Source organism: Ornithorhynchus anatinus, chromosome 14 (genome assembly GCF_004115215.2).
Source record: "Ornithorhynchus anatinus isolate Pmale09 chromosome 14, mOrnAna1.pri.v4, whole genome shotgun sequence".
NCBI lineage: Eukaryota > Metazoa > Chordata > Mammalia > Monotremata > Ornithorhynchidae > Ornithorhynchus > Ornithorhynchus anatinus.
In genome coordinates, this window is record NC_041741.1 from 37,266,555 (window position 1) to 37,294,282 (window position 27,728).

Consider the following 27,728-nt stretch of genomic DNA (forward strand, 5'->3'; position numbering starts at 1 on the left):
TTAGATAAGTGTGCATTCTTTCCAGGAAATAAAAGGTAAGACTGATGAGGAGGATTGTGTATGTCCTCAATTGAACACCTTTCTTTCCCAGGGCACTAATCCCATCCCAACAGTGTCAGGCCCCAGTCCACGCTCTGGGTAACTCCGCTCTTCATTGATGTGCATCAGATTGAGAATCAGGCAACAAGATGACAGCAACCCAGCTTACTTTCTTCCTTTATTGTTTGTTATTTTCTTCATCACCCATGTCCTTCCACTGGCTTATGCCAAGAAATAGAGAACAGAAAAGCAGTGTGGTTTAGTGGATAGACCACATACCTGGGAGTCAGAAGACCCTGATTCTAACCTTGGCTCTGCCACTTACCTGCTGTGTGACCTGCGGCAAGCCATTTAACTCTTCTTTGACTCAGTTACTTAGGCTGTAGAATGGGGATTAAAACTGTGCATGCCATGTGGGACACGAACTATGTACAACCTGATTAGCTTGTATCTTCCCCTAGTGCTCAGTACAGTGTCTGGCACATAGTAAGTGCTTAAATTCTATAAAAAAAAGGAGGGTTTCTGGAAAAGCCCTGTCCCCTGCCCCCTGAATATCTCCTACATCTTCACCCTGGCTTTATTTTAATTCTCCTTTTTATATCCCACTCTTTCACTATTTGCAAAGCACTTCTATTACTGAGCCTCTTCTAATAGCTAATATTTTACAAATCCATAGTAAGCCTTACTCAATAATAGCAGAGTGCAGACTGGATTCAGACAACAGGAGCTCAGTAAACAGGGCTACCCATTTCTCTTTTTTGTAACTGGCCTGATCCAGAAAGGGGAGCTTCTGGGGAAATACGGTTTCTCCACTCTTGGCTTTATGGTGATCAGTCCAACTAGCCCCTGCACTCGGGAGGGGAAGGAAGAAGCCAGGATAGTCACTCCATGGTGGCCTGCCTAAAAGGAAGTGCAATTAATACCTTATATGATAGGATTTGTAGCTGAGCCAATCAGGGAAAGGGTTTGGGAAGGAAGTAGGGTAGGTGAGTAGTTAGGGAAGAAGACCATCAGCCATCTTCTGGCACGTGGTTGCTAGTCTCTTACTTAGGACAATGGACACAGGGAAGGTCTATTTCTGTGACCCGGAGAGACACAGGGCATACGGAAGAGTTGGAGATAATCCTGGATTAAGGTTAAGATATTCTGGAGATTTGGATCCAGAGTTAGGAATCCAAAAGAGTGGGTCCTACCCCTGAGGGACAGAAAGGACACCAAGAGGTGAGGTATTCTGGCTGGAATTTAGGGCTAAGGACCCCTGGTAACATCACCGAATTCCTTCTCAGAGATGAGGCTGCTATTGCACTGGCTGAGGCTGCATTGCCTGACGAAAGATGACTCACGGACATAGATGCTGTATGTGCCTTGCTTTGGGGAAGTCTTTCCTTATTGGAATAATTTCTGGAAACAGTCCTACCAAATCTGCTCAGTCTAACACTGTTTTCTCCCCTGGACAACCATTATTTTGTATACATCCTGCTTTGATATGCCTTTTTTTCTGGCTCTAAATTGTCTAGATGGGCAGAGGACAACTTTTTTTTTTTTTGGCAATCACGGTTGCTCTTTGTTTTTCATTTCTCAGTTTATGCTTTTTTCTGGCTTTTGGAAAGAAGTAAAAAAGAACTCCCTCAACTTTTCCTAAGCCATAATGGAGTATCATCAATCAACCTCTCAATCAATAACTTCTGAGTGCTTACTGTGTGCAGAGCACTGTAAAGCGCATGGGATCATATTCAAAGGTGGCTCAAAATGCATGAGAACACATTAATGACTGTTGCAGCATTTGAGTTTCCCTTTTGTGCCCAATCTCCTACCAGCTGTCCTGCCAAATGTGCCACAGGGCTTAGGCGGGGAAATCAGGAAACAGTGTGGCTAGCTCAGCACAAACCATCCCCACTATTACAAAAACAACTTAAACACTTGTCCCACTAGTATGAGGGGGGAATATATCTGAGCAATACTCACATGAAAGACAAAAATCTAGTAAGGGTGCATGGCTCTGTTTTCAGTGACACAGTGGTCAAAAAATTATCTGTGGGACACCCACATCCATGGATACAATCTCATTAGCAACAAGATCATTACTGAATTAAAGGCTGACTCTATTAATGTGCCACTGCTGAGTACAGGAAATAAAATTTGACAGGCAATTCTCTTTCCTTATAAACTCCCAAGATACTACTGGAAAGAACAGAGGTTCTTGAAGGATTTGGGCAAGGTGGAAAAAGGGTTTAGGGCTGCCCTACCATCCCAGGCAGGCTAATTTGAGAGATTCTCCTTTTACAAACTAAAGATTCACTTATTTTATCATTAACTTGTTTTGGATGCATCAAAATCTTATCAAAATACTCCAAGCTTCTAAATTGCTTTGGCAACCTGAATACACTGTACACTTAGCATTCATGACATTCTTTTAAAAAGATGATTAGAGGGAATGTCAGCCATTGATGCCAGTAGCACTTAACAAAAACCCTTGTACAATAAATACTTCTTTATTTTACCCAAGCTATCAGTTTGGTGATAATATAATACATTTTAAAAGTATTCCATATATGATAGGAAAGGGAAATTTATTTCCCATATTTAGGGTATTCCTGAACCCACCTAAAATGAAAATTCTTTGGTTCTACTTGGCTTAAAACTTCCATTGTTTGCTACTGTGGCGCTAATATCAGCTACAACGCTTTTTCAAATACACTGGACTTACATTACTCAGGATATAATCACCTGCAGATTTTAATTTATAGAATACATATTCCACTTTTTGTATTATTTTGACTGTCATAGATATGTTCTTGAAATTACTAATAAATTTTAAGTCTACTACAAATCAAAAAATAAACACAATAAATGTCATTGATTCTAAACAAAGAGTTTGGTGTTACATTAGACCCTTCTATTATAGTATGAAAATGAAAAATTAAATTAGCCATTTCTCATGAAGGCTGTTTTCTCACTATGCAGAAGTTATTTTCTGATGAAGCCTTTCTCCTCAGTTCCAGATCCAGAGCAATAATGAGGGCTCTAAATTATTTTCTCATACAGAAAAAAGATGACACTGTGTTAGAAGAGAAAAGAACAAAGCATTGCCCTTTGTTAAGCCAAGGCTTCTCTGTCTTATTTGAATGTCTTTGTACTTGGGTGCCTTAATTTTAAATAAGGCCTTCTTACACATGCAAGCCCTTTATTCTGCTGATTTCAGACCTAAAGTGTGATCTGGACAATGTACCTGAATCTCTGGGTGGGAAAAGAACAGATGTTTGGCAGCTACATGATTAACAGCGAGCCAGGCTAGGAAAGGAGGAATTAACTCTGCAAGTACAATGGTGAGAACTAAATTCTATAAAATGTCATTTCAGAACTCAATCCTCATTTTATTCTGAAATCTAAACAGCTTTGAAGAAAGTATGGAGGAAAGAAGCTGCCACAATATCTCTTCTAATTGACAAAGGCTTTTTGATAGCGTCAACTGATTCATCTACAGGTTAGCACCATCCACTTCTTGGTATCTAGCACACACTGAGGCAAAATGGGATGGTTCCACCTGGTTAACTGCTACTCTGCTTTCCCTGGGGATGTCTCAACCAAGGACTGGGGAGAGGGAGGTCCACTCCATTTGTGAGCTCTTGCTCAATCATGGCTGCGAGTCATGCAACTCGAGTGGCAAACATTCTTTCAATGGTGTTGTTGAGAATTTACTCTCTCCAAAGCACTGTACTAAGCACTTGGGAGAATACAATAAAGTACTTAAATATGATCCCTGCCCTTAAGTAACTAACAATCTGGGGGGTGGGGGCGGGTCACAGACACTATACTAAGTTACAGGTAGAGGAAACATCCAACTACAAAGCTGATACATAGAAGTATTGTGGAGGTATGGGTTTGGGTGAGTAAGCTTTTAGGAGGCATGGACTCTAGGGTATGGGTGACACATTAGGGAGGGAAATAAAGTGGGGAGAGGAGACACTAGTCAGGGAAGGCCTCCTGAAGAAGAAAAAGATGTGATTTTAATAAGGCTTTGAATATGGGGGATAGTAGTGGCTCCCTAGTCTGTATGTTCCTGCTCAAGGTGCTCTGCATGCAGTAAGCACTCCTCACTCTAGGCTTCAAGGCTCTCCATCACCTTGCCCCTTCCTACCTCTCCTCTCTTCTCTCTTTCTACCACCCACCCCGCACGCTCCGCTCCTCTGCCGCCCACCTCCTCACCGTCCCTCGGTCTCGCCTGTCCCGCCGTCGACCCCTGGGCCATGTCCTCCCGCGGTCCTGGAACGCCCTCCCTCCTCACCTCTGACAATCTAATTCTCTTCCCCTCTTCAAATCCCTACTTAAAGCTCACCTCCTCCAAGAGGCCTTCCCAGACTGAGGTCCCCTTTTCCCTCTGCTCCCTCTACCCCCCCTTCACCTCTCCGCAGCTAAACCCATTTCACCCCCTCAGCACTGTACTCGTCTGCTCACCTGTATATATCTTCATCACCCTATTTATTTTGTTTAATGAGATGCACATCACCCTGATTCTATTTATTTGCCATTGTTTTTATGAGATGTTCTTCCCCTTGACTCTATTTATTGCCATTGCTCTTGTCTGCCTGTCACCCCGATTAGACTGTAAGCCCGTCAAAGGGCAGGGATTGTCTCTATCTGTTGCCGATTTGTACATTCCAAGCGCTTAGTACAGTGCTCTGCACATAGTAAGCGCTCAATAAATACTATTGAATGAATGAATGAACAAATTCCATGGACTGATTGACTAGTACACCAGATGTAAAATGGGAGTTCCAGGTGGTAGGGAGGGCATTAACAAGAGGAGACAGAGTGAGAGGGAAAGGAAAGGAAAGGGGAAAGGAAAGGGCATAGGAAAAGGGGAGATGAGAGCAAGGCACAGACACAGACAACAGAGCCATCCTGGTAATTAGTGTCTAAAATCCAACTCCAGAGGAACCACCAACTCATACTTGCTAGAATTTTCAATTTTATGTTTCACTAAGGGCCACTAACAGAGAGCATACCACTCATTAAAGCACAGTTCACACAGTTTCTCAGTAAGTCTATCGCCACACTTGGTTTAAGAATCCCTCTCCATAGAATCAATCTCAACCTTCATATATTAACGGTCGTTTTCCCACTTCTATATTCAGTTGGCTGCTTTCATAAAAAGGACTTTGAAAACTGCAGCTTTCTAATTTTAGGCCATTTGTTCTATTTCAATCATCAGAATCATTTTATTCACAAAGGATGGACTCTCACGGTCACCAGTGACCTCCTTCTTCCCAAATCCAGTGGCCTCTGCTCCATCCTAATCCTCGACCTCTGAGTTTCCCTCAATGCTGTGGACCACCCCCTTTCTCCTGGAAAAGCTGTTTAATCTTGGTTTCACTGAGACTGTAGTCTCCTGGTTCTCCTCCTAACTCTCTGATCCCTCCCTTTTGGTCTCTTTGGCAGGCTCCTCCTCTGCCTCTCACCCTCCTCCAGCTGTGGGAGTCTCTCAAGGTCCCCCCTTCTATTCTCCATTATCGCCTATTCCCTAAAATAACTCATTTGTTCCCACGACTTCAACTACCATCTCTACCTAGATGATTCTCCAATCTACATCTCCAGCCCTGAACCTTCTCTTTTTTTAAAAAAAAAAAAAGGTATTTGTTAAGTTTACTATAATAAACATTGTATTAAGCACAGGTATAGGCACAAGATAAACAGGATGGACATAGTTTCTGCCCTACAGGGAACTAACAGTCTAAAGTCAGAGGGAGGGGGATTCAATCCCAATTTTACCGATAAAGTAATTGAGGCAAATAGAAGATGGGTGACTTGCCCAAGGTCACACAGCTGACAAGGGGTGCAGCAGGGATTAGAACCCAAGTCTTCTGTCTCCCAGGGCTGTGCTCTTTCCACTAGGCCATGCTTCTTCTCTACTTGGATGTCAAGCCAGCAATTCACACTTAACATGCCCAAAACAGAACTCCTCATCTTCCCAACAAAACCCTAACTCCCTCTGACTTTCCCATAACTGTAAACAGCACCTCCATCCTCCCTGTCTCACAAAACCACAACCTTGCTATTTATCCTCAACTCTTCTCTTTCATCCAACCCCTATATTTAATGTCACCAAATCCTGTCAATTCTACCTTCACGATATCACTAAAATCTGCCATTTCCTCTCCATCCAAATTGTTACCATGCTCATCCAAGCATTTATCCTAACCCATTTTGACTACCGCATCGGCTTCCTCACTGACTTCCAAGCCCCCTCTCTTCCACCATACCGGTCCATACTTCACTCTACTGCCTGGGGCATTTTTCTATAAAAATGCTCAGTCCATTTTTCCCCACTCCTCAAGGACTCCAGAAGTTGCCCATCCACCTCCACATTAAATAGAAATTCCTTCTTATTGGTTTTAAAGCACTCCACCAGCTTGCCCCTTCTTATCTTGCCTCACTGATTTCCTAACACAACACAACCCATACACTTGACTCCTTTAATATCAAAAGAAGCAGCGGCCTAGGGGAAAGAGCATGGGGCCTGGGAGTCAGAGGACTTGGGTTCTAATCCCAACTCCACCATTTTTCGGATGTGTGACTTTGGGCAAGTAACAACTTCTCCGTGCCTCAGTTACCTCATTGTAAAATGGAGATTAAGACTGTGAGCCATATGTGGGACAAGGACTGTGTCCTATCTGATAATCTTGTACCTTCTTCAGCATGTGCCTGGAGCAAAGTAAGTGCTAACAAACCCCACAAAAAAAATCCTGCTTTTTCTTGATCTCATCCAGCTCACCACCTACCCTTTACCCTCATCCTCCCTCTGATCTGGAACTCCCTGCCCCTTCATATAAAACAGACCACCACTTTCCCCACCTTCATAGCCTTAATAAAACTCATCTCCTCCAAGAGACCACTCTCATTTCCCCTACTATGCCTCCCTTTATTCAATAGTATTTATTGAGCGCTTACTATGTGCAGAGCACTGTACTAAGCGCTTGGGATGAACAAGTCGGCAACAGATAGAGACAGTCCCTGCCGTTTGATGGGCTTACAGTCTAATTCACCCTTGCTCTTGGATTCACCCCACCCTCATCCCCATAACCCTTGTTTACAGATCCATAATTTATTTTAATGTCTGTCTCCCCCTCTAGACTGTAAGCTCCTTGTAGCCAGGAACATTTCTACAAACTTTGTTCTACTGGACTCTCTCAAGTGCCTAGTACAGTGCTCTAGACATAAGACACGCTCAATAAATACCATTGATTGATTGAGCAATGTCTGCCAGAGAACCTATACAGCATCATTCCAGAAATGTTTAGAAGTTCCAGTTATGAAAACTGGCAAAGGAAAAATACAAAAAAAAAAAAATCAAATTCCTGCCAGCATTTTCTCTATAAAAGACTGACAGCAACAGTGCCTGTTGGAAGTATCCTTAGAAATAATTTTTAAAGCCTGAAAAAGGACTTACACAGTATAGCTTCCTTTAAGCTTCGAGTGCAGTCGACACACACGAGAAATCAGAAAGGGACTGTGGTTCCACTACTTTTAATTTTCCACCACACCTAGTACAGTGCTAGGTACTCAGTGTGTGCTCAATTATGGTGACTAATTACCTAGCTTTAACTTTTTCTTTTGGGGAAAGGGAAAATTTAGCAGTCTATTCTGGTTCACTTCTTTTTGGAAGACATGCAGCACTTTCCTACATTTCTATATATCTGTTAGAATTTGAAGATCACGCTACCATCATTTTATCAGTGTGTCCAAGGGTAGCTGATAGGAGTAATAATGACTGAAAATCCTTTCCACTTGGTGCTCTTGTAAATCTTGTCTCCTGGCTGTGTGATAATGTTTGTTCTCTGCAGTGCCTGGCACTGTTTATGCTTCTCCTCTTGATGTCACAATCTTCTTGAAATCTCTGCTCAAAGAGTGGCCTTATTTCTAATTGCTACATACCAAGTCATTCTATCTCCTGCTGCTGTTTCCTAGCCATCCATAATTTTTTGGTTTTATGTTTTTATGGTATTTGTTAAGCGCTGTGTTCCAGACACTGCATTAACTATTATGGTAGATACAAGGTAATCGGGTTGGACACAGTCCCTGTCTCACATGAGGCTCACACTCTTAATCCCCATTTTACAGATGAGGTAACTGAGGCACAGACAAGTTAAGTGACTTGCCCAAGGTCACCCAGCAAGCAAGTGGCAGAGCCAGGATTAGAACCCAGGTCCTTCTAATTCCCAGGCCCATGCTCAATCCATTACACCATGCTGCTTCTCTTAGTTGTGTCATATCTCAGAAATGTCCTTCTCTGTTTCTTTAAGATGTTTCCTTAGTCTTCCTTTTTTCATACCTAACTTTAGCAAATCAATGGTAGATCTTTCAGCCTCCCTCTGTAATCTATTCTCCTTTGATGGGTGTAGGTATGATATGAAAAGCATTGCTCTGATGCTGATAGATTGGCATATCCCAGGACCTCCGATGATTACCCATCCACCTCCACAACAAACAAGCACTCAATCAGCTCCCTCCTTCCTATTTAACCTGCCTTCCCTCCTACAATCCAACGTGCACTTTGCTCCTCTAACACAAGCCTACTCACTGTACCTGATCTCATCTATTTTGCCACCAACCCCTTGCCCACCTCCTCCCTCTGGCCTAGGACTCCCTCATCCTTCATATATAAAGGACCATCACTCTCCCCACCTTCAATATCACCCTAAAAATCACGTCTCCTCCAAGAGGTCTTCCCCGCTGTTCCTCTCCTTGGATCTATCCCCCATTAAGCACTTGATATCCACCCCACCCTAGCACTTACATACATATCCTTATGTTCTCCAAATTCCCCTAACTATAATTCATTTTAATGTCTATCTCCCCCTCTAGGTGGTAAGCTCCCTGTGGGCAGGCACTGTCTATACTTCTTCATATGGTACTCTCACAAGCACTTAGTACAGTGCTCTGCACACATAAGTGTTCAATAAACATCATTAATTTATTGAGTGACAAGAAAGGAAACGGGGGGCATTCCCTGAGCTGGCTCTCAAAAACACCAACTATCGCAAGTGTGTCTCTACCCCTAGCCTCCATCTTGGCAGCCAGCCCCAAGACTATGAAATCTCCCCTGAAAGCAAGACCTGCTACTTGGGTAGTCATGCAATTTGTCTTCCTTGAGACCCCGCACCACAAATGGGATCATGACCATTGTTTGTCTATCCTCTTCTAGACCGTAATCCCCATCTGGGCAGGGATTGCCTTTGCTGCTGAATTGTACTTTTCAAGCGCTTAGTACAGTGCTCTGCACACAGTAAGAGCTCAGTAAATATGACTGAAGGAATAAGGGATGTACAAAATGTCTATTACCTCTGTCAAACTTTGCACATCAACTACGTTATACAAAAAAGTGAATGCACATATATCAAAAATGCAATTCTCTTTCCCACAACTGAGATGCTCAATCACATAAGTGTTATACATACATTTGGATCGTTTCTTCCAAGGAAAGCCTGAAAATCAGTAACCGCCTCATAAACAAGGCATATGCAACATTTGGAAAGAGGTGATACAGACAGCCAGCCCAGGATTAGTAAGAATTGCTCTATTCCTAGCAATCACAAGTCCTGTCAAACTACAACCACCAGAACAATGTAGGATGATGAATGGTAGCATAAGCCTCTTCAGAGCTGAAGTAGGGAACAAATCAACTTCATTTTTGAGCAGAAACAACTCTGAAGCAGAGTGATCAAACACAGAATGAACCTACACTGAGGTGAGGGCAATCACTGTGTTGATTTCTTGCAGCCTCTTGGAATGCTTAAGCTTCAACCCATGCAAACACGGAACATAAGCTGACTCTACTGAGGGAAAAAAATCAACACACATTTTCAAAAATGTTGCTACTGAAAAGCAATTTGAAAGCCTTGGGTTTATTCTCATTTTACATCTTGGGTCGATGTTTCCCCATTCATGCATTGCTCACCACATGGAACCAAAGCCAATAGAAACAACTGGACCAGCCCTGGAAAACTAAGCACACCAACGTGCACTGTTTTCTAACCCCTTGGCTATGTCAGTTTAATGACAAGAAGTCATCTAGAAACACCTCGGCAAGCCATACCTTCCATTCTATTGCTGCTTTCCAAAAGCGGCAAAAAATCCCATCAGAAAAAACAGTCCAAAGTAGACAACTTGGATGGAGGTAAAACAAAAAAGGCAATCATCTGTAAATACCCCTCCACCCTTACACCCACTGCCTAAAGACAGGCAACATAGAGGTCTGTTCGGTTGATGAACATGCGACAGATGAGTCATCCGCTGACCTAATTTTTCCCAGCTCTTCTTACTGTAAACTACATTTGCGATATCAAACCAACACTTCTAGTACCACTATGCTTTTCATAGTGTACCTGCTGGTGCTCTTGAATCTGGCTCTACTGAAACTCTGCAAGTAAACAGGTGAAGATCTCTTTTCCAGTTGGAAAATTTAACTTTTATTCTTCACTTGTGTATTTCTGACATTCTCGGTTTATTAATGCTTTGAACAGTTAAGTGTTAAGGAACACATTATAATTTTTTGTCAATCCACTGCACTTCCTCAAATGCCTAATACTTGTAATATGAATGCACCACTGTGCTAGGATCTTTCGGGTTTGAACGTTAAGGAAGAGGAAATCGGTTTGGGGAATCAGCAACAGAAGTGGAAAGAAGAGGCAAAGAAATGGCTTTGTAATTTCTCACAACAAAAATGTGTACATCTGTCTCATTTAAGCATACAAGCTGCTGCATTTGAATAATGTTTGGTTCTTCACCCTGGACTCAAGAAGACATTTTTTAGCCATCTGTGCTTCTCACTGAAAGAGCTGGGAATCAGAAAGCCTGGGTTCTATCCTCAGCTCTTCCACAATCCAGCTTGTATAACCTTAGTCAAGTCACTCAACCTCTCTGTACCTCAGTTCACTTATCTGTAAAATGGCCTGAAAGTCCTGCCTCTCCCTGTCTCACAAGGATGCTGTGGATAATGAGCTAAGAGATGGGAAAGCACTATGGAGAAATAGAAGCACTTTACAAATACTAGATTTTCTCAGACAGGTAAAATAAATAGGCAAATGTGAAAAAACACAGTCGGATTTTCATAGATATTTTAGTAGATTCATAAATAACAGATGTGTGCCTCTGCCATTGGTAACCATGCATTTACTGGGTTTGTGGGCATTTGTTTTATGGTACTCGTTAAGTGCTTTCTATGTGTCAAACACTGTTCTAAATGCTGTGGTAGGTACAAATTAATTAGGTTGGACACAGTGTCTGTCCCAAATGGGGATTCACAGTCTGAAGCAGAAGGGAGAACAGATATTGAATCGCCATTTTACAGCTGAGGAAACTGAGGCACAAGAAATTAACTGACTCTTCTAAGGTTACACAGCAAGCAACCTGGAGACCAACTGACAGAGCCGGAATTAGAACCCAGGTCTTCTGACTCCGAGGCGTGTGCTCTTTCCAGTAGGCCACGGCGCTTCCCGAGTTCAGTATTTCTGTGATAATCACTTTAGCTAGCCCCATCCCTAGAGAAAGATAAGAAGAGAAACTTCAGAAATTACTAGAAAAGGAAAAAACTTCCTGAGGCAAGGCCAAGTGGACTAAGTACCAGATATTTAGATGGTGACCCCCATCAGAAAAACGGCTGATTACAGAAAAGGGTGGGGAAAACAGGAGGGGACCACTTAACTGAGAGGAAGAAGCCCCTCAGCCCTTTCAAGCAGAGGTGAGGCATGACCACAGGAGAGGAAGATGGAGAAGAATGGCTATGATCCCAAAGGAGCAAGGCTCCAACCCCTATGTTGGGGGAAATGGTCGAGTGGATCAACAGCAGTTCTACCCTGGCAACCAAAAGTCCTGGGGGAAGGATCAGGAGGAGATAAACTGGAATCCTGGAATTCCCAGAGATGGCAAGAGGGGAATGAAGCAAAAGAACATGAGCACTAGAATGCATAAAGGAAAGTTTGAAGGGTGTTGGGGAAAATGGAAGCGTTGGATTGGAATTTTATTTTGTTACCTAATCGACTCATTAAAAGTCCTTTCAAATTTTCAAATTTAAATCCATTTTAAATAACCTTTCTGTGGGCAATTTGGGGGGGGGGGGGGTTGGGAAGCTCTGTCCCGGAGGAACTCATTTGCCTGGGAAGCTAAGGGAGGGAAGGCTCTAAAGAGAGGAGAGCTTCCTGCAGCCAACCTCGGGAGGGATGATGGCTGGCTGCACCCCAGTAATCTCCTTGCTGCTTGGGGATGCTTATTTAAGAGTCAAGGAGTGGTGCTTGTAGCCTAAGAGCGGGGGAGAATCCAGGATCACCTGGAGGTTCCAAATCCCATCCACATTTTGGAAGGCCAAAACTAAAGGGTTTTAGGACATTATGAACTTTAATAGACATCTGGGCCTTAACTGACTCAACAATGGGGTTATTAGGTCAAGATGAATAGCTGAGGAGGTGCTGGTCCACCACAGTCCTGAGAGGAACACACCATTCAAAAAGAAATACCACAGTTATTTCCTGGTTCCACTTGAACTCCAGGCTCCACCATCTAAAAATGCATGAAAGGATTTAAATCTAGCTACTACATAATCCACAGCATTAATATCCATGGTCTCCCATGTCTCTAAACTATGGGCCTGGGAATGTTTAAATAACTTTAGAAATTCAAAGGGAATTCTGCTCTAACAGCTAAGGTAGACCCCTTGGTTTGGGGTTTGGTTTTTGTTCTTTTTTTTTTTTAAAAACTCTCACAACAACCCTAAAATCCAAGATGTCAAATCCCTACAGGGAGGTGATGTCATCTGAGCTAAAATAAGTTTTCTATTTTCTCCTAGGAACTGTGGCAATTTCTAACACGGGTTGCATTATTTTAGATAAGGAATAGGAAACAAATCCCTTAAAATTACCATGGTCATTCTCTGCAGGGAGTCACCCATTTAATTTGAAATTTTTTAAATGGAGAGCACTTGTGAAAACAGCAGATATCAGTGGATAGATCATTTTCCTAATTTCAAGCCATAGGTGCTGGGAGGGCTACCAACAAATTGGCAACATCTGGTGGCTGATCATCTGGCTTTGTACCAGACATTCCAGTTTCTGAGCATTCGATTCCTGGCAAGGACAGACACTTTTATTTGCACCATCCAGCTTCCGGTTGCCAAGTTTCACGGTTCAATGAGTGGTATTATTGAGCACTTACTATGTGCAGAACACAGTATTAAGTACTTGGGAGAGTACAATACATCAGAATTAACAATCATGTTACCCACCCCTAACGACCTGACATACTAATGTGAATAAGTCATTTATAATATATAATTTGAAGATACGAACATAAGCAGTCCCGATTTCATAGAGACTAGAAAGGGAATATAAAGGCTCTGGAGCAAGGGAGGAGGATGACGGGGGACTTTTTGTTTTAGATGCTGTAGGTTTAGGGGGCTTTGGCATACTTCTGCAAAATGGTGCATGTAGCATTCTACCTTATGCTACGTGGCTGTCAAAATAGGTAAGATGCCTTAACCGACATCTTGAAGTACCCTAGGGTGGACGACAGATGTTCCTCTCCAATGTCTCAGTTACCCGCACTGCCTGAGGTCCCAAGTTCAAGGTGTGCTTTCAAGACCTTAAATCCAGAACTATCCGGCAAGCACTTGTGTGCATATCTGTAATTTATTCATGTACATTAATGTCTGTCACCCCCTCTAGATTGGGAGCTCAATGTGGACAGTGAATGTGTCTGGTATATGGTTGTATCGTACTCTCCCAAGCGCTTGGTACAGTGCTCTGCACATGTGAGCGCTCAATAAATACGGCTGACAGAGACACCAAACGGACGACGAGTGCTTTGCTGGCCTGAGGAGGCACCACTCAGTCCAGCTCCGGGACAGAGCCGGACCAGCCCCCTGGATAACCATCTTTGTTCTCAGAGGCTTAGAGATCTGAGAATATGGCCTGTGTTCCCAAGATTTCCCAGGGACAGCTCTTTCCAATCTCTTCAACCCCAAGGACACATGTTATGAGCTAATCCAAATGGTTGCATCTTCCCTATGCTTACTGGAAATTGCTGGCCAAAGCAGCAATGAGAAATCATAATGCCAGCAGTGAATGCTGCCTGAACTCATCATTCTGTAGCAAAATTTCATTGTGGAGCAATAGCATACTTGGAGCATAGCTCCTGATTTAGGTGGTGAAGGCCTGAGGTTACTATTGCCCGCTATCTAAATAGCAGGTTTCTTCCTGAATATCCCATCTGACTGCATTTTTTTTTCCAGAAAAAAACAAAACAAAAGTTCTAAATCCTTATTAAATTATTTGATGGATTCAAAGCAAAACAACAGTCTTTTGGGTTTTGTTTTTGCCTGTATTTCAGGGTTGCTTGCACCCAACTCCTTGGACAGCTGCACGAAGGCAGAATCAAAATCACTATTATGCTAACAAATGGAATAGCATGCTATGGTGCTATTTGAAAACAATCCCTTGTTTCTTGAACAAAGGAGCAATGCCTTAATAATAGATTTTACCATCCTAAATAAAGAAAATTGGGGCAAAAGCTGAATGTGTTCAAATGAACACAGTCTACTTCACTTATCTTTTTTGAAATACTGTTTATGGACACACCATTCCCTCTCTTCCCCCCCACCCCCACCAAAAAAAATGAAGGGGAAACATTCAGGAGAGGCACATATTCAGGAAATATATAGTGAAACACTAAAGATAAGAAAAATGTCACTGTACTTGGAAAGTACTCTTGCCTAGTATACTAAGAGCCTCCAACTTGGAGTAGTAAAGATAAAAAATGTAGAGAAAAAATTGAAACAATATCTTTTCTTCATTTAGCTCCCATAAAGAATTTCAAATCCTACTATGGGAAAACACACATTAGTCAGTCATCAGTATCTACTGAGTGTTTACTTGGTGCAGATTAGTATGTATCAATCAGTTGTATTTATTGAGCGCTTCTTGTGTGCAGAGCACTGTACTAAGCACTTCGGAGAATATAACAGAGTGGTTAGACACGTTCCATGCCCACAAGGGGTAGGGAGTGTACTAAGTGTGTTCTTAGTGTACTAAGTTCTTGGGAGAGTACAGTGCAAATGGTAGATGTGATGCCTGCTTTCATGGAGCTCACAGTTTACAATAGCTTATTAAAAATAAGCTACAGGAAATTTGAGCACTAAGTCTTTGTTACAAAATGTATCATTAAGTTTAATATCTTTCCGGTCCAGATGGAATTCCTGGGCTCTAAACTGGGAGACACAATAGAGATAAGCTGGGCTCTAGGACACCAAAAATAGGAAAGCATAATTAATCTGCCTATTTTAGGTAATAATTTGGCAGACTAGCAGGATCCTTCTAGCTCTCAAAAAAACCCGAATGGTAATTCTTGCATCCTCATACTTCCTCAATTTAAATAAGTCATAAGTATTTTTTCATGCTTCAAAAAGCTCTTTTCCCCTGTTTTCCTTAGAAACAGAGGATAAAAGAAGCTTTCCAATATGCTTTCGGAAGCCTGAATTTGATAGACCAGAATGACATCACCTGTCATCTCTTATGGGCACAAATCAATTCGAATGCCCTTTTGTACTATGATGCATTCTAATTTTATATGGCCAGGTATTTCATTATAAAGGGCAGAAATAATGGTGATGACTACCCTTGATGCAGATTTTTTACTACTTCTAGTTTTTCAAGTGCCACTGCCTGACTAAAATAAATGCCATAAAGCTGACACTTTAAAGCTTGATCCATGATCTGATATTTACATGCACACATATTCTTCAGAAACCTTCGGTACTCTAAGCAGGCTAGGAAAATGTTTTATGGAGCCAGACTCTTGGGAGAGTTTCAAGATGGATCTTTTGGGACTGAACCTTTAAAATGGCCCACTGTCACATATGGTCAACTCCTCCCTCTGCTCCAATACATCTTCCCAGTCTCTGCATCCTCTCCCCTCTCCATTTCCCCACTGTTTATTCAGTATACAAGGCCAAGGTCAAGCCACATTTAAGAAGATGTGTTAAAATGACATCCTGTCTTTGTAAGACTCCTTATCAGTAATATTATGATCCTAAAGTAACTGGACACCCCTTTCCAAGCTGCCTCTGTTCCCAATCAATCAAAACAATTTATGAAGCTCAGCACTGTACTAAATATCTTAGCAGAACCATAAACACTGACTCAGAAATAGTCCTTGGCCTTCAGCAACTCACATACTGAAGAGAGAAGGGGGAAGAGGTAATACAGTGACACAGGAAGAGCCCAACTATTAAAGAAAATTGAAACAAGGAGGGGCTTTTTGCTGAGGCAGGTCCAGGAATGGAAACAAATTCCAGCATTCCCACTTCCCTCCTTTACCCATGAGGCAACCCCTGACTAGTCTCAGGATGGCAGTGACTTTCACTTCCCTTTCTTGTCCAGCAAAGTGCTCTCTGTTGTTACTGAAGGGACATTTCAACTCGGTCATCTCCACCACCACCTTAGCACTCATCAGCTGTTCCTCCCCCCCACAGGGGGCAGCTTTTAAACACTACAAGTGTCTGAGCAGGTACAGTCCCACAGGGATAGCTCTCCCAGTGGACAGAAATTAAACCATCAGCTATCACTGTTGATCCTTTCACACACAAAAAAATGGTGTTCATTAAGCCCTTACTATCTGGCGGGCACTGTTCTAAACGCTGGCCTAGATACAAAGTAATCAAGTTGAACACAGTCCATATCCCACATGGATCTTACAGTCAATCTCCATTTTACAGATGAGGTAACAGGCACAGAGAAGTTCAGTGACTTGCACATAGTCACACAGCTGGGACTAGAACCCAGGTCCTTCTGACTCCCAGGCCCGTACTCTATCCTGTAGACCACACCGCTTCTTTACCCCCTTCTTCTCATCTCAGCCTGGCCAGTCTACTGAAGACAACCTAGCTCCAATAGGAGCAGTGTTAGGTGCCACACTAGCTGAGGCTGGTTGGGTGAGAGAGGAGGGATCGTAATAGACTTAAAGTTTGAGTAGCAGCAGCAATGAGGAAATAAGGATTCTAGGACAGTTTGTGCACATGCAGTGTTTTGGGATTTGTGCGTGATTGAGTAAGTGTCCTTGAGCATTTGGGGGCATGGTTGACTTGTCATTTGGATGAAGGGCAATCAGGAACCGATGCCCTACTGCAGCTGTTTATGTATAGATTGCCATTCTGTTGTCGTTTTGTTTTAGGGTTTTGAATACTGTCTTGTATTCTGGACACTTTGGTTGTTGGTATAGTCAGTTCTTCCAGAAAGCAGGTTTTAATTTTGTTTTGGATTGAGACGAAAGAATTCAGGAAGAGTCTCCTGAAATTGCATGTCTGCTGTATAGAACGCAATATAATGTTAGAAGAAATGGTTGTGCGTAGAGCCCCGTGGGGAAGAATACTAAAAGTAGGAATTTTCCTTAATGCAAGTGTTTTCAGGAATACAGGTCCTGAGTTACAGACCTGACTGTACTTACTTGTATTTCTCTTGTGCCATCCATTTAAGAATAAGCTCCTGAGAGACGGCTATTTCTTCCACTTCCTTTGCTCTCCCTACATAGTCCTATGCCAGGACTGCGCAACATGGACACTCAACACCTCTGTTGACCGCTTGTGTGAAATGCCTACTAAGTATAACTTTGTAACAAAAGACATAGGATTTTTTTCCAAATGAGGTAACCATTTGTGGCTAGAATGTGGATAAGGCAAAAGTAATATTATTATAGCAATTGTTAAGCACTTAAAATGTTCTGGGCACCGTACTAAGTGCTGAGGTGGAGTCAAGCAAGTCGGGTGGACACAGTCCCTGTCTCACATGGGACTCAGAGTCTTAATCACCATTTTACAGATGAGGTAACTGAGGCACAGAGAAGTGACTTGTCCAAGGCCACACAGCAGAGTCAGGATTAGAAGCCATTGTCCTTCTGACTTCCAGGCCCATGCTCTATCCACAAGTACCTTCCACTGCCTATGGGGGTTGCATATACTGCAGAATTAATGAAACCATGTGTCCTCATGAAAAGAGCAAGTATGGATTTAGGAGTCAAAGGACCTGGATCTTATTCCCAGATCTGCCACTTGCCCTGCTGTCTGACCGTGGCAGTCACAACTTCTGTGTCTCAGTTTTCTCAGCTGTAAAATGGGGGGCTAAGTACATGTCCTCCCTGCTACTTATACCCTAAGCCTCATGCGCGACAGGACCTATGTCTGATATGATTATCTCCTATTTCAGTAGAATGCTCTGCACAAAATAAGTACTTAATGATTACCACAATTACAATTATCATTACCAGTAATAATGATCTGGGAGTTACGTGCCACAGTCCTACCTTGGTACCTGCCATAGAAAATCTAAAAGCTTCTAATATGTCTAATTGACAAGCATACCTATGGATGGCCATTTTCCTTGCCCAGTTTGTGGGTGCCACATTGTGGCTGGTCCTGTATTTCCTTTATTTTTTTATTTAATTGTAGTTTTCAAGCACTTACTACATGTCAAACAGTGTTCTAAGCGCAGGGTTAGATACAAGTTAGTTAGGGTGGACACAGTCCCTATCCCACATGGCTCATAGTCTAAGTCTAAGGGAGCTTCTTCTTCTATTGACCAGTCACCTAGAATCTTGGAATATGGAAACGAGGGAAAGGAACCAGGGGAAGAAATGAATGTGAAGCCATTTGAGCAGAGAAAATGAAGCTCTGCCATTTGTCTGCTGTGACACCTTGGCTAAGTCATTTCACTTCTCTGTGACTCAGTTCCCTCATCTGTAACATGGGGATTAAGATTGTTGACAGGGACTATGTCCAACCTGACCATCTTGTTTGTATCTACCCCAACGCTTAGCACAGTAACTGGCACATAGTAAGCGCTTAACAAATAGCAAAGAAAAGAAAGTAGAAGTTTTCTAACGTGCAACTTGGAGATTAGTTCCATTTGCTAATTTGAAGGGGATTCTACCAATATCTTCATTTTTAAAAGGCCATGTTATCATTTATCTTTAGATATAAAATTATCAAAGTGTTATTATTTGAATATATAAACAATAAAACACTCGTTCCAAGTTTTGCAACATTTCCTTTTCGAAAAGGGAAAAGACACATTTGAGAGGTTAACAAGGCTTTCTCGAGATAAACACTTGGATCAGTGACCTTTGGCAATATAAATTCACTCCACCCTCAACTTCATAACACTTATTTACAAATCTATAAATTACATATTATAAATCATTTATATTAATGTCTGTCTCTCACTCGAGACTGTAAGCTTACTGTGGGCTGAGAATGTATCTACCAATTCTGTCGTATTGTATTTCCCCAAGTGCTTCATACAGTGTTCTGCACAAAGTAAGCACTCAACAAATACTACTGATGATGATGACAAACCAAACTCTCTATCAAAGTTTCCCTGCAATATGAAACAGGCAAAAAAGCTGCCTCTACAAGGCTTCAAACAAATAACTTTCAGCCCATCTATACAATCTGCTCTCAAATCACATTTTCATTTTATAAACAAAACATGAGGCTGTTTCCATTTTCATTATTAGGAAATAAGCAAATACAGTTCTTTTGGTGCTGTTTTTTTTTTAAAAAAAAAAAACGAGCATAGGGCTTGTTTTGACACAAATTAATTTACTGGGGAGAAGGGAAATCCAATCTACTTTGTGACCTAGGTGTCCCAACACTTGACACATCCACGCAGCTCTCTTAGTTAAATAAAAGCCACGTTATTTTATGACCAAGAAATACCACATGGTTACACGGCTCCCCTAGGGTTTTGCTACATGCTGTGACATCACTGTCAAGAAATGAAGTTTACCAAAATATTATTACCCCAACTCAAAAAGTTGAAATAACTCTCCATGCATTATATATTGTCATATATTCCTCAGGCAGATTTTGATATTAAGGTAGAAAATATTTATCACTGTAACCCTAGTACAAGATAGTAATGAAACTGGTATATAAGCTAGATAAATATATCTTAAGCTGTGCTATAAATTTGGTGATATTGCACATATTAATTTTCATCTCTGGCACTTCAATATGACACTGACCTCACTGAAATCATTCTCTTTTTCTTTCTAGAAACTTTTTGGCAGAATACTTCAAGAGTAAACTCTGTTCCTGAGTCTTTCAGCTCTCAGATACCTACTCTGGTTCTCCTCAAACCTCTTCGTTCACTGCTTTTTTGACTGAAGCCCCTTTAGATACAGTTTTTAATTATTTACAGTTCCCCTTCTCCCACAATTCAATGGGACAATTCAATTAAAAATCAATATTTTTAACCTAACAGCTAATAAATACTGTTTCAGACTCACATACATTTCAGTTAAACACGGAAGCTCAATTGCCATTATAAAATTAATTAGTGGCAGATGCAAGCTTGTACCCTTGGAGGTAAAAAGGAAAACGGATTCAATTTTAGATGGGGGAAATTCTCTCTGAGCAAAATTTCAGAAGCAAAAGACATAGGGGACATATTAGAAGTGTAAATTAGTAAGGTGTGTTACAACATGATTCTACAATTTATTCATATGGTAAAACCTACAAGAGTAGGAATAATCCTTCTACTTTCAAAATATTGGGCTGATTCTAATGCAAATTTATTTTACAAATTTGGTCACGGCATCCTTTAAGGGGCTGTGAAAAGGGGTCGTGAGAATTATCGAAAAATGATCATATGACTGGAAATCGGGTCTTGTGAAGAACGATTACAGAACTGTGTTTATTTAGCCTGGAGAAGAGTGGCTAGGGGAAGGGACTAAATCATTATCTTCAGGAATACGAGGGGCTTTACTGAAGAGGACACTAACCAGTTGTCCCCTACGGCCAGTTCTCTGGGAATTAGAAGACCTGGCTTCTCATCCCAGTTCCTCCAGGTGGAGCTATGTCATCACAGGTGAAGGTTTCTGATCAGGGCATGACCTAGGAACTCACACGAGGTGGGCAGGCCCCACGGCATCCTGAAAAATAGCTGGCTAACGTGGGTGGAAAAGACCGTGGCAGCTGGGTCGTGGCGTTACCATGCAGCCGGAGCCTGCACTAGGGTTGCTTCAGCCATCATAGGGTCCAGGCATTAAAAAAAACAAAACTTGCCATGTATTTTGTAATGCCCTGCATCTTGCACCACTATAAGCTCAGTGCTTGCAAGATGCAGCATGGCCTAGTGGAAAGTGGGCCTGGACATCTGAGGACCTGGATTCTAACTCTGGCTCTGCAACTTGCCTGCTGGGTGACTTGATCAACTCACTTAACTTCTCTATGCCTCAGTTTCCTCATCTGTAAAATGGGCATTCAATACCTTTTCTCCCTCCCCCTTAAATTGTGAGCCTCATGTGGGACAGACTGTGCCGAACCTGATTATATTTTATCTTCCTCAGTGCTTTGTACAAAGTAAACATTTAAATACCATTATGATCATCATAATCATCATTCCATGCCCCAGAGACAGAGACACTCCACCACAGTGACCCCTGATAGGCAAACAAAGGGGTGGATTTAAACTACAGCAACAGAGAGTTGAGTTGGACATCTTAGCTTAAAATGTGTTTGTATACTACAAACCATCCACCAAAGGATGCTGTGGGAACTATCTATCCTGAATAATCTAGGCACTCCTTTGCCTTGCAGTAGGAAGTTGGACCTGAATACCTCCTGAGGTATTCGATTTCCCTTCTGTTCAATTTACAACTGAAAACAATGGAAATATGTTTCCTATATCCAGTAAGTCCAGGGCATACTGGAAGCTGAGCTAGAAATAATCTGTACTCTAGGTGATAAATCACACAGACATAAAATCTATTCATCTATTCATGTAGTTATATGATTCAGAAAATATTATTATACTATTTGTTAAACTCCTACTGTGTGCCAAACACTTTACCATGCACTGGGGGAGATACCAGATATATCAAACACTGTCCCTCTCTCCTACTTGGGGCAAACAACCTAAGCAGGAGGGAGGATATGTATTTAAACTCCATTTTACAGATGAGGAAATTGAGGTTCAGAGAAGTGACTTGCTCAAAGCTATACGGCAGGCAAACGGCAGAGGCAGGATTAGAACCCCAGGTCCATGCTCTTTTCACTAGAACATGCTGCTTCTGAACACTTAGTTTAAACACATGTTTAAGGAGGCATTAGGAACAAGAGCGAGGTTAGGGATAACAGCTGAAAACACTCCAATTTAGAACATTTAGAAGGAGCAAAGTACCTGTGTAAGCATGGGGAATCCCAGGTTCCGACATCCGTTACAGGGCGTCAGAGCCCCCCACAATCCTGATGGTCCACAACCGTTTTGATCATCCTCCTCCTCCTCCAACTCTCCTGGAGACAGATTTACCACTGATGAAGGCCTCTGTCAAAGAAATGTTTTAAATCAACATACAAAGTAACAATGTGGATACAGCCAAGATTATTTTTAAAGACTTTATCAGATTAAATGAAAAAAAAAAAAACAACCCAGGATTGAAATCTGGTTAGTAGTGACAGAAACCCAAAGTAACATATGGCGATACGTGATGCCGCATTCCGACTCGAGAGAAGGGTATGGCAACACTGCACTTGTATATGTGAATGGAAAGAATTTTCTTTAGTGCTTCTTATCGTTAGGGATGAAAATTAAAGAAAGTTCAGAGGAGTAATAAGAAAATCTTCCTGGAAATGAGAATATCTTCACTCATTTCACAATTAGGTGACCTATTGATCTTTTTTATCGCTAATTGGCATAATTCTTAATACAAATAACCCTAAAGGAATAGTAGTTCTTCTGAAGACCTTCAGCAACCACACAATGAATTACCTAAAGGAACATGAACAGTCAACTATCCAATTATAATTCTTGCAGTTAGAAGGGCCTGGGTTCTAATCCTGGCTCTGACACTTGGCTGTCATGTGACCTTGGGCATGTCACTTAATATCTCTGTGCCTAATTTCCCTCATCTGTAAAATGGAGATTAAAACTGTAAGCCCTGTGAGGGACAGGGACTGGGTCCAACCTAATTGTATCTCCCCCAGCACTTAGTACAGTGCCTGGCACATAGTGGGCACTTAACAAATACCGTAATTATTATTACTACCATTCACTATGTTGGCTTCTTGCACTGGATAACCAAGGCACCCCATCTAAGCAGGCTTTGCTTTAATAAAAATCTGTATTTCAGTGCAGTTATAAAACAAGTGACAAACCATGTTTCTTTAGCACATTTTAAAATGGAATTTTCTGATACTGAAGTGCTATGTCGTTAGAGCAAGAAATATTCTGTGTGAGTAATTGTGGCACCTACAACAGTGCAGTGGAAAAACTAGGCTGGTTTTTCATAAAGCACCGAACAGTTAACCATTAGCATTTCTAACATTATGCTTTGATGCGTACAGGACATTTTAAAAATATGTGAAAATATTGATTTAATTTGAAAAGAATTTGTGTTTATTAAGGGATACAACAACAGCCATGAAAGTGGTTATTTTGGTAGGAACTCATATATGAACAAAGATTAAAGTAGTCCATCAGTTTTCATTGACCAGTCTGGTTTCTTGACCCTTTTAGTTCCCCACTGCTTATCAGAAAAGCAAAGGCAAAAATATATAAATGATACTATATACAGTAGTGATAGTATTGAGTTCCTAATATTCATAAGGCACTGTACTGAGCAATGGGGCAAAGAGGATACGGATTAGAGTAGATTCAATTCCTTGCCCCCAGAGGGCTCATAGACTAAAAACAAATGAGATAATGGGTTGGTGAACACATGAGGATGGATGAAACAAAAATATAAAAATGAGGACAGTAATAAATACAACAGGAACAACAGAATTGCAGACTCCTCACCGCTCAGCTCAGACCAACAGTTACAAGGTAATGCATTAAAAAGTAAAATGGCTAAGTGGTAAAATTGATCATCTAGTGAGAATCTGGATATTTTACACTGTTGAAACTCAACTGCAAAGGAAACCAGCACTCCCAGGTTATAAGTTCCATATAAAAAAAGTAGGTAGGACATGGCAAGACATGAGAAAAAACATAAAACCAGATACCTTACCAGACAAGTGGCAGAATTTGTAACCCTTCTTAGCATTCATTATGTCTGCTCAATTTATTTATTCAGTCAATGGTATTCCTGAGTGCTTAGTGTGTTCAGACTAGACTGACTGTAGACTCTAAACTCGCTGTGGGCAGGAAATGTACCTTTTATATTGTACTCTCCCAAGCACTGTGTGCTCTGCACACAGTAAGCACTCAAGAAATACAATTGATTGTTTCAGACCACCATTCAAACTTGGGAGAGTATAACAGGGATGGCAGACATGCTCCCTGTCTACAGGGAGGTTACAGTCTAACGGGTCCTACAGTCTACTGCCTTATTTGGCCATTCTAGTTGTAAATAAATTTATGTTTCACCCATCTGAGTGAAAGCTGCTTGTGGGCAGGTGACAAGCCATTCGATTATTTTGTATTTCCCAAGCCATGCAATTCACACAGTTCACTGCTCCAAAAGGCATGTAAAAAATGCTACTACTCTTCCTACCAGGTAGAATTCCATTCTTAAACACAAAAGATGATAAAGGAATGCTATTCTGTGACTGACCGAAGCAACCAGACTCAATGGCAAGAGCAGAGGGTTGGGGCCCAGGAGGCTCAGGTTCTAATCCTGTCTCTGCCACTTGCCTGCTGTGTGAACCTGGGCAAGTGCCTTAACTTCTCTGTGCCTCAGTTTCCTTACCTGTAAAATGGGGATTCAATGCCTGTATTCCTTCCTAATTGTATCTCAATGTGGAACAGGGACTGTGTCCAATCTGATTATCTGTAATTACCTTAGCGCATGGTAGAGTGCTTGAAACACATTGAAATACAATAATAAAAATAATCTGTCCAAGGTAATAGTGTGAAGCTTTGATTTTCTTTTAATAGTTGACTGCACATTTCATTAAAGGGACAAATGGATATTTTCGGACATGAAAAATAATCGGAGTAACACCCAAGCCCAGCTAGTTTGTAAGGTCCTTGAGAGGACAGGGAATCATGTCTACCCTACTCTACTGTATTTTCCTAAACACTTATTTCAGTGCTCTAAGTCCTCATTAAAAATTAATAATTCTGAGTTGTGGTTAGAATCTGATGGCAGAGACATATGTGGGAGAGTACATGGAATAGTAAATCAATATGATTAAAAGTAAAGTTCCTAAGGACAAAAACAACAGAGGCTAAAAAGTCTTATAAAAGGAAATTATGTAAGGATGTGATATAAATTAGGTAGAAGCTGAAAGGACAAAAATCAGAGCAGAGATTATATTCTTGACCAACTCTGCATTACAAAAAACTTGCATGGTAACACACACACCTTGACCTGATATGCCAGTGATGCTGAGATTATGATCCTAGTTCTCAAGTCAAATATGGGTGCGGTGGTCCTGAAGAAGGAACTAGATGCCTCATAAAAAGCACTGGCTACCATTACAGAATTATTTCTTCCAACATCCTATTGTGCTCTGGGCAGACTGAAGTAAGTTGTCCAACTGCATTTTATCCAAAACATATAGTAAAAATGCACATTATGGGAGAACTGACTGTAGTTAAAAAAGAAAAGAATTTACAAGAAACCTAAAATGTTGTAAAATATGTTGGGAGATGAGGGAAAATGTGTCTCTCATGGGAAAAGATAGGGTAATCCAAAGGATGCCCTAAGTGGCTAACTCGTTAAGTAAAACAGGTTACCAGAAGGAAGAAGTCACTCTTGAAAACTTTTAAGCTTGCTTGCTCAAAGAGAACAGAAACGGACAGAAAAATTTAATGAAATGCCAGAAGCAATAAAAATTTTTTCAAATATATTGAAAGCAAGAAGCTAAGAAAGGAAGCACTGATTATGATTTTTAGAAATAAAAAGCAGTTAACAGAAAGGCTCAATGAATTATTTGCTCCCAAAGATAATTTGGATGTGAAAACCTACCTGAAATTTTACTCAATGAAGACTTGAAGCAGGCACATCAAAGATTCGGGAATGAACGTGATACATGTCCAGAATGCTTTAGAGCAAGTAGAAAAATTAGATACACCCAAATCCCTAAGCCCAGATGCTACCTGTTAGAGAGTTCTCCAGGAACATGTAGGGGAAATTTCAGAATTGCTAGAAGTAGCATTTATTGAATCCTACTTTATATGCAGAACACCATCCTGGCCACTTGGATCTACACTAAAGCTAAGAAACACAGTCACTGCCTTTGGGGAGTGTACACTCTAACAGGGCTTCAGAAATGGGTTATGGAATTGGCTCTTGGAATTCCATAAATGGTAAGCTGCCTCTGAATTAAGTTTAAGAACAGGGAGTGCTGTCCTTTATCAAGGGAAAATCATGCCTCACAAATCTTCCTTAGTTCTCTGGAAGGACCCACAGGGCAGGTAGAATGGGAGAAAATTATTGGACATAACGGCCTTATATTTTTAATGGGACTTTAGGAAAATTAGGCACCAGCATTTTTTAAAGACTGTTTTCATAGAATAGAAAGTAATATCTGTCAATCAATCAATGGTCTTTATTGAGCACTTTGTGTGTGCAGAGCATTTTACTATGTACTTGGAAGAGTACAAAAGAAGTAGAGTTGGCAGACATGATCCCTACCCACAAGGAACCTACAATCCTAGAAAGGAAACTGGCTGAAAGATGGAAAGAGATGGATAAACGGTCACTTTTTTAGCTGTATAAGTATAAATACAGGGCCTGGTGTCACACCAGCTTTAATGTTTGCATAAATAATCTGGAGTGTAGAGTGAACAGTGAGATGTCCAAGTTTGCAGTCTGGAGCCACACTTACCAATTAGTGCTATTTATTGACTTTTTAGAGTCCAAAGCACTAGGTCAAGCCCAAGTACAGCAGAAGAAAGAGGCCTGGAAGAACTAGATTTCTGAGTTAATGGGCATAAACTGCAAGAAGATCTCACACAGCTGAGTGGGAAGAAAGTCTGCAGATGAGTTTCAGGATGAACAAGTGCAAGTTACTGGGGCTGGAAAAAATAACCCAAAATTATGACTAAAGCTTAACAACTTTGATTCTCAGCTACCATACAATAAAAGGATCTTGAAGTCACTGCTGTTTTTCTTTTCTCCTCAGAAAAAAACATTAGTTCAGACTAATGCAATCAGTGCTATTTATTGATCATTTCCCATGTACAGAAAGATTATATTTACTGAGTGCTTACTGTGTGCAGAGCTCTGTACTAAGCGCTTGGGAGAGTACAATATAACAGAGTTGGTAGTCATGAGCTTACAGTCTACGCTTGGGAGAGTATGATATAACAGAACTGCTAGGGACGATCTCTGCTCACAGAATACAGTCTAGAGGGGGACACTAACATTAACATAAAATACTGATAGGGGAAATGGCAAAGTATAAGGATATGTACTATAAGTATAAGGACCGTGAATGGGGTATCAAACTGCTTAACGGGTACAGAGCCAAGGATACAGGCAAAGCATAGAGAGGGCAAATATGGTTAGGAAATGAGAGAATTATTAGGGAAGACTTTATTATTTCAGGGAAGTTCTGATTGGATGAGAAACAGAATGGCCTAAAGGACAGAGCACAGGCCTGGGTATCAGAAGGCTCTGGGTTCTAATCCCAGCTCTGCTACCTGTCTGCTGTGTGAACCTGGGCAAGTCACTCAACTTCTCCATGCCTCAGTTACCTC

The 27,728-nt window shown here is 41.3% G+C and overlaps 1 protein-coding gene across 7 annotated transcripts in view; it reads right to left on the reverse strand.

The window, feature by feature from the left end:
* ANKS1B (ankyrin repeat and sterile alpha motif domain containing 1B) overlaps positions 1 to 27,728 on the reverse strand; it is a 587,732-nt gene that overhangs the window by 419,540 nt on the left and 140,464 nt on the right. For all 7 annotated transcript variants that reach the window (XM_029079026.2, XM_029079024.2, XM_029079025.2 and 4 more), the window contains one exon: positions 22,260 to 22,403. In XM_029079026.2, the coding sequence (XP_028934859.1) occupies positions 22,260 to 22,403 (144 nt within the window). The remainder of the gene's footprint in view (positions 1 to 22,259; positions 22,404 to 27,728) is intronic.